Raw genomic sequence first — 7,500 nt, forward strand, 5'->3', positions numbered from 1 at the left:
CTGAAAATAATCTCATGGTATTACAATTTTACTATGTTGAGAGGACAACCAACGCATCGTAAAAACCATGAGCCAAATTAAACTCAGGAAGGATGGCTGGTTTGGTATTCCCATATGAGCTTGTGACCTGTGACTAGGTGCATCGAGAGCCATCACGGGCCCCAAGGCAAACAACCTCAGGACCCCCACACCCCTTCTCTCTCACATTTGTATTAGGAATTACAATTACAGAAGTTCGAGCCCCTCAACAGACCCCAGGCCCCGAGGCAGCGACGCAGCCCCTCTTGACTCCCCTGCCAGTGACACTGGGATCTAAGATTCAAATACCATATACTGTGTCACTATGATGATACATCTCCAAATATCCTTGGCCAGTCTGAGAGCATCGATAAAAACAAAGCAGTCTTCGTGCCAATGCATAGGGCGAGGAGTTGGATGACTCGTCTTCATTCTTGTTTTAATTCAGTCTCGAGTTTGTTATAATTCGCAAAACATCAAATGACCAATTTCTTCCTGCAGGTCACTGTGTGGTGTAGCTGAGATGAGGACGAGGTAATAAAGGCAAAAACATGGAGGCGGAACACCCTGCTGATATTTTGCCCTGAGCTGGAAATGGCAAAACACTTCCAGCTTCCCCACTTTCCACTACGTCCAGCTGGTGTGTTCTGTTTTCTAGCTCTTCGAGGAGTCTCGATGTTTTAAACGGAGAAAAAGAACAAACTTATACTTTCATTTTCAAATATACTTTTGCAGGTATCAATCGTTTAAATCACAATCTGTTCATCATTTAACACTGTCAGAGAAAAGGTTCCCTGAAACATTTTGCCTTTCTATGCAGTGTTTGTGCACGTGATGGGAATACAAAACCAAGAAAAGGAAGAACAAATCCTCCACAAGAAAAGCTTGCATGCTATTTAAATAATTTAGCAATTGTTGAAGCAAACAAGAAACCACCACACCTTTCGCTTAAAATTCCTTATTTTAATTAAACAGAACCAGATTGACGAGCACTTTCGTTCGGAACAGGGAGATCAAGGAGTTCCAAAAAGGTTGCCAATGTTAGCAATTAAGGGCTGGCAGGATAGCCTTGAGGTTAGCTTACCCACCTTTGAGCGGTTTACCTGGGTTTGAATCTCGATCCAGCTATAAATTGTCACTCTGATGCTTCATCTGCAGGATGATGCATCAATGTGTGCGCCATCCATCAGAATTACGTTAAGCTGGAAAACCCGTCTGCCAGCACCGGTTGTTTTTGGACAATAAAGATGCCGTGGTGTCCTTCGCAAAGAGTAGGTGAGTTATCACCAGCATCCTGAACAAATTACAAATTCCCACCACCTTAAGTTGAACGCCGAGCCTGTTCAGCAGGTTCGTGAAAGACTTGTGCCAAAACCGCTTCACGAATGCCCTCACAAGAAGAGGGGAATAATCGAACCCATTCAAATAGTAGTAATAGTTGTAGTAGTAGCAGGAGCAAAAGCAGTAGGAGTAGTAGCCACTGTTAAGAATTAACTCCACATCTTTAATTACCGAAAAATTAACGTTTCACAAGTTTTTTTTGCCCTGGTTGCTGAATGTACATTTTCTAAAGTTAAAAAAAAGTTTTGTTTTTATTAATTCAAAATCAATTGACTTCATCGGATTTGAAAAAAAAACAAAATGCACGAGACATGTCGCTCCTGGAAACAGCAGCATTAAATTTACTCCAAAAATATATAATATTAAAGCTTTTCGAGAAAAAAAGAAGTTTTCTGTATACCATCGTAGTTAACTGTGAGAAGAGTAAATGCTAACCGTGACAGAATACAAAATTGACTGTTTAGCATTCCCATCAGAGCAGTGCTCACTATGCGGGGATGCTGGTGTAAAATACAATACACTGTGTTGATTTGTCTATTGTCTTTGGAGGAGGAATGCATTCTGGGGACAGACTTAACTCGTTGCCAACAGGACTTTGAGGAAGGTGATAGGTTAGATAGTTTAACCATAAGATAAGCCAGATAATTGTGAAATTATTTGAGGTTGTCCCTGGAGGACATGAAGAGGAAGCAAACTGCTTCATGTCAACTGCCTCACGCTTAGTGTCAGTTCCAATATGATGGATGTGTTCGCTGCAGATGAGATGGGATTAACATGTGTATGAGTGAGAACAGGCTATTTGTGAAAGGATTCCCAGTTGGAGTCAATATCAGATGTAGAGGGGGCTGAAGAACAAACTTCTAAAGACGGGGCTGATTGCCCTCCCTGCCAGTCGGCCTGAGTGAACCTGTTTCTCAAGTTTATTTGAAAACAACCTCTGCACACCCACCAACAAGACAGTTCGAATGTGCATTGACTGCTTCTTACAGGAGGAAGGACACCAAGGAAAGAGAGATGTGACACCAACGACATACAAAATAGCATGATATTGTGCAGCATCAGTAATGAGCAGTGACATTGAGCACAAAAGAGTGGTGCAACAGCCAGATTGAGGAAAAAAAATGCCATCACCTATCTTGTTTGAAAGTGAATTTAGTTTTTGCTTTAAGACCTGCGATATTATGTGTGAACTAGAACGGCACTCGGTAGTGCACAGGCTCCACCAGCCTGACCAGTTTAAGTGTTATATGCCATCAATAGGCCAAATCTGCATTCGGACCTTAACCCTCTGAACCCTGAGCTCCTTGGACTTTTGGTTCTCCCACCCCCAGCTCCCTGGAGAAAAATCTGGCAGCTCAGGGTATATGGAGGTTTGAATAGCGGCCAGTAAACCGGCCACACGGGTATCTGGAGGTTTGAATAGCGGCTTGTAAAACAGCCGCGAGGGTTCAGAGGGTTAACCAAAATCTAATCGGCTTGTTCTTGTCACCTACTCAACTCATCCACCAAGTTTTGTCATTACCTGGCCATTACAGTTTGAGATATTGCGCTTTCTATCATTTTTGGCCCCATCTCTCAATCGGAAAGAATTCTCATATCCGAATCTGGATTTTCACCAAAATCAAATCAATTTGCCCTTATCACACACCCAACATGTCCACTACATTTTGTGTGAATCCGTCCATAACTTTTTGAGACATAGTGCTCACAGACAGACAGACAGACAGATCAGACAAACAAAAAGGAGTGAAAACAACCTCCATCCACCTTCGGTGGTGGAGATAACTACTACCAAGACTTGGTTTGAGCTTTATAAAACTGAAAACAAAACTGTACTATAGATGGGTCCTATCAGCCAACATCAACAATATAATGACAATCTCATGCATTAAAGTTAAAAAAGTTGATTTTGGGGGCAAGAAATAGGACAGCCAGTTCAGATATGTTTTCAATGTAGCGGCAACGATTGTTTTTTGCGAATGGAATAATCCCCGAATGAACAATACATTCTGATTGAAAAAAAACAACACACATACCCATGTAAACTCGAAACAAACACAGGTATCTGCAACCAAGACATCAACAAATAATACTATCCATCTTTGTGTGGTTATTGATAAACATTGGATCAAGGGGTCCAGCTGGAATTTGTTCGATCCTAATTGTTCACCTTCAGTTTGTGATCTCTCTCTTTGGCCACACGTGACATCAGTTGACCCTTACGCCGATTGAGCGCATCAACGAGTGCGTCACATTGTGCGACCAAGCAGGCTTCAAACTCCACACTGTTTTCCTAAGAAATAGGTTGGGGTGCATAGTCTGAAGAATCAACAGAGGATGACACAGCACTGACAAATCGCGAAAGTTATAATTGAATGGGAGAATGCCCACAGATGAACTCTCAGGATTAACCTGAACATGCACGTTTGGAGCAAGGTACCAACTTTAAGGTGTTGCAGAGTTATTGAGAAATTCTTACATGAAGCACATGTACCACATTGCAAACAAAATAATTTTGTCATCAGTCTGAGCTTGCTGTGTTCAGCACAACACCTAATCAAACACACTACACTCTGGGATAAATGGATAACTTAGAGGTAGCATACTCACCTTTGAGTTGTCTGGTCGAGTTTGAACCCCATCCCGATTATAACTGTCATTTTGGTGCTTTGCAGTAAGGGCAGTGGTATCAATCAGTGCACTATCATACAGAGGGGATATTATGCCAGATATCCTATCTATTATAATTCGCTTGTGGATGGGAAATAGTTTTTGACAGAGTAGGCCATTGTTGCCAGGAGCATGGCCAGATTCTAAATTCCTACCTTGATATACAGGGGTCGCTGTGTCAGCAGCAAAGCCATTAAGTGTAGAAAAGATGCAACCAGCAACCCAATTTTGTAAATGAATACTGCTAAAATTGATGTGCTGTTCCATATAACACTGGGTATATTCCGTATAAATCTGTTGTGATGTAATTAGTATGTGGGTCCCAAAGGATCCCCTGACTTTGCTGGATCGCACTCGGTCAATTATCACCCCCAATAAACACTTTATACTGGTCTTTAGGGGAAACCACTTCAACACAACACTTCCATTACTCCCACTAGTTGACAGTAATTAAGCACAATTTGAAATCTCGTTTTTATCAGGTAAGCAGCAACATGTCCCACATTCTGCAAAGAGACAGGTGACAATGCTCGACTCGTGCTGACTTCTCACAGTGAAAAACTTTACATTTGAGTTCACAAGCCAGACTGTGCCTATTATTGTTGATGAATGAGATGCCTGAAAGGGTGGGAGATGAACTTAATGCTGGCTGGTACAGAAAGAAAATGCAAATTATGGTTTTATTTGGAGATTGAAACAAAATGAAGAGGACGCGTACCTGTATCTGAGTCATGGTGTTTTTTAACTGCACCAAAAATTCTTTTGCATCCTTTGCTCTCTCGGACAAACCATTGATGTTCTGGGTAAGCTGTCCCTGGAAAGAAAGGAAAATGGAGAGAAAAGGTGTGACATACAGGGTTTAATAAAAGGCAATTCATTTTTACAAAGGCATAAAACCCTAATTTATTCATATAATATATTTGATTCAGTTATATCAATAAGCCTAATATGGTCGCCCACAACAAGGGAAAAATCTAGATCGACATCTCTGCTTTTGTCTATTTGTGACCATAAGCTTTAATCTCAGTCTGCAAAGGCTTGAGGACTATATGGATGCCTCCTAGCTTGGAGGTGATGTGTTGGTGTAATTTATGCGCATAACGTCATCATCTTTTCATCAAGTCAGCATGCTTCTTTCGTTGAAAAAAAACATATATATATATATATAGAGAGAGAGATATAGATATAGATATAGATTATGTAAGGCTCTGACTAACCACTGACTCACTGACTGATATTAACGACCAGTGCCTTCCGGGTGACGTAGAAAGCTGAAATTTTGTGTGCCGATGGAGATCGAAGCCAGTACACTGGGAAAAAAGAAATCACGGAATCGTCGGAAAACATCCATAAATGAAAATATTAAAAAATGAAGATTTTTTTTTAACACAGGTGAGTGACCCGAGACAATGGGGAAGCACGGTAATTTTGGGTGCCGACGGATATTGAAGCCGACATACCAGGAGAAATCACAGAACCGTCGGAGAGCATCCGTAAATTAAAATATAAATAAATGAAAATAAATAAGTAAATAATCAAATGCAGGTAAGCGAGCCGAGACAATGGGGAAACACGGTTCGTATGCTGACACAATGTGTAAGCACACTACGTTAGTGTGTGTGTGTATATATATATATATATATATATATATATATATATATATATATATATATATATATATATATATATATATATATATATATTATTGACCCATTATATATATATTATTGACCCATTGTATTCAAGCTGATGTAGGGCTCTTGGAAGAGCTTGTACAGGGTGACCCAAAAAGTGGGCCCAGGTTAAAGTTTAAGAACCTTCATATTTTTCATTCAATCTCTTTCATTTTTCAGGAGGTCTTCAACAAGTTCAGGGACAATGTATCTGTCAAGGTTCTTGTATACGTGACATTGACACACCATGTCATGGACACCTGCAGAAAAGTCATTTTCTGTCGAAAACTATCTGCGGACAAATTCGTTCTTACAGACAAGGTACCTGTTCTGCATATATTATGCAACAAGGAAAGCACCCAGCAAGTCTCAAATTCAAAGGTTTGTGAGAAAAAATTTTTAACAACAGCGCACTGTCTTGAATATTATCGATTCACAAAACAGAGGAGGCCACTTTGGCCGACCAAAACCAGGAAGGTCACACGAGAATATCGCTGCCGTTGCTGAATCAGTCGCCCGTAGCCCCAAGTAATCCCTTCGGCATCGCTGTCAAGAGCTCAACATCAGCAAAGAAAGCTTGAAGAGAATTCTGATAACAGTGCATACAAGTCATCAATAACTTTGATCGACATGTATATATTCATATTATATATTCGATTCAGTTATATCAATAAGCCTAATATGGTCGCCCACAACAAGGGAAAAATCTAGATCGACATCTCTGCTTTTGTCTATTTGTGACCATAAGCTTTAATCTCAGTCTGCAAAGGCTTGAGGACTCCGCTTTGAGTTATCAAATTTATTTGTCGACAACTGAAATTTTCAGTGATATCTTGGCTTTGAGTGAATAACATGTTCTGCAAATTTTATTAAGTTTGATTGGATAATATTAAGGTTATTAAAATTCTCCCTGGGCCAACTTTTTTGAGTCACCCGACATATATTCGATGCAGGCCAAGGACATCAACAGATATCAATGTACTTTCTACATAAATTGCAAGGCCATTAGTACACAATGATCAAACGTATGTTAAATGGGATTTGAACCTGGGTTCCCTGCATCATGAGCCAGGGGTTCATATTATGTGAATACAAACAAGCCAAACCAAACAATGACAGGTCGATTTTGGTATGAGAATCGGGAAGCAAGTGTTTTGAAATTGGCCAGGGCACACAAGGCCCTTCATAAACATACCGTGGGATCTTTAATGTTCGTGCTAACAAGCAAACGTTTTAAAATATATATTTTTAAAGGAGTCAAAAAAAGAAAACTCACAGATTTGTGCAATGAAAGCTAAATAATGAAAATACTGTATCGAGTGTGTCGTGTTTACCAAATATCTATTAAAATATACGAGTGATGTATATCCAGATTCCATAATTTTTACTTCCCATGACTTGTACTGCAATAAAAACCATTACTCGGGCAACTTGTGAATCCACGTCTGCTTGCATAGCTTGTAAATTATTCTCCTTACGAGCACATTGTATGCAGCACATGGCTGCGCGATAGCACCATTGGCTGAAGCTGAAGGCGAGGCTGTGCTGATGAAGCAGTCGGTAATGGCAGGAATTTGGAATTTCTTCATGGTGCCGTCAACAGTTCGCCTGGATGACCACCTCTTCACAAAAGACGCCATGGGCTTTAACATCCATCAGCTAATGCCGACAGGCAGGATACCTGGCCGAACATCTATCCGAGGGATGGCGTACGCATTGGTGAATCGAGCCTGTGAGGCAGTTCATAACTAGGCCAAGATTCGAATCCAGGCGAGACAGCTTAGTTAGGGGCGAGTGT

At 40.6% G+C, this 7,500-nt stretch overlaps 1 protein-coding gene and 1 long non-coding RNA gene across 6 annotated transcripts in view; one reads left to right on the forward strand and one right to left on the reverse strand.

Annotated features, from left to right (window-relative positions):
* Window positions 1-7,500, reverse strand: part of LOC147022837 (E3 ubiquitin-protein ligase TRIM9-like) — a 132,704-nt gene that overhangs the window by 50,265 nt on the left and 74,939 nt on the right. For all 5 annotated transcript variants that reach the window (XM_085887707.1, XM_085887706.1, XM_085887709.1 and 2 more), the window contains exons 2-3: window positions 4,748-4,843; window positions 3,530-3,652 (exon numbers count right to left, since the gene is read on the reverse strand). In XM_085887707.1, coding sequence (XP_085743833.1) covers window positions 3,530-3,652; window positions 4,748-4,843 — 219 coding nt within the window. The remainder of the gene's footprint in view (window positions 1-3,529; window positions 3,653-4,747; window positions 4,844-7,500) is intronic.
* Window positions 7,242-7,500, forward strand: part of LOC147022838 (uncharacterized) — a 31,053-nt gene continuing 30,794 nt past the window's right edge. Inside the window, exon 1 of the long non-coding RNA XR_015059937.1 lies at window positions 7,242-7,500. This exon is cut by the window's right edge and continues 108 nt beyond it. This is a non-coding gene — a long non-coding RNA (uncharacterized LOC147022838).

The sequence above is a fragment of the Eptatretus burgeri genome, chromosome 7, assembly GCF_056783735.1.
Source record: "Eptatretus burgeri isolate ZD-2024b chromosome 7, Ebu_testis_v1, whole genome shotgun sequence".
NCBI classification, from domain to species: domain Eukaryota; kingdom Metazoa; phylum Chordata; class Myxini; order Myxiniformes; family Myxinidae; genus Eptatretus; species Eptatretus burgeri.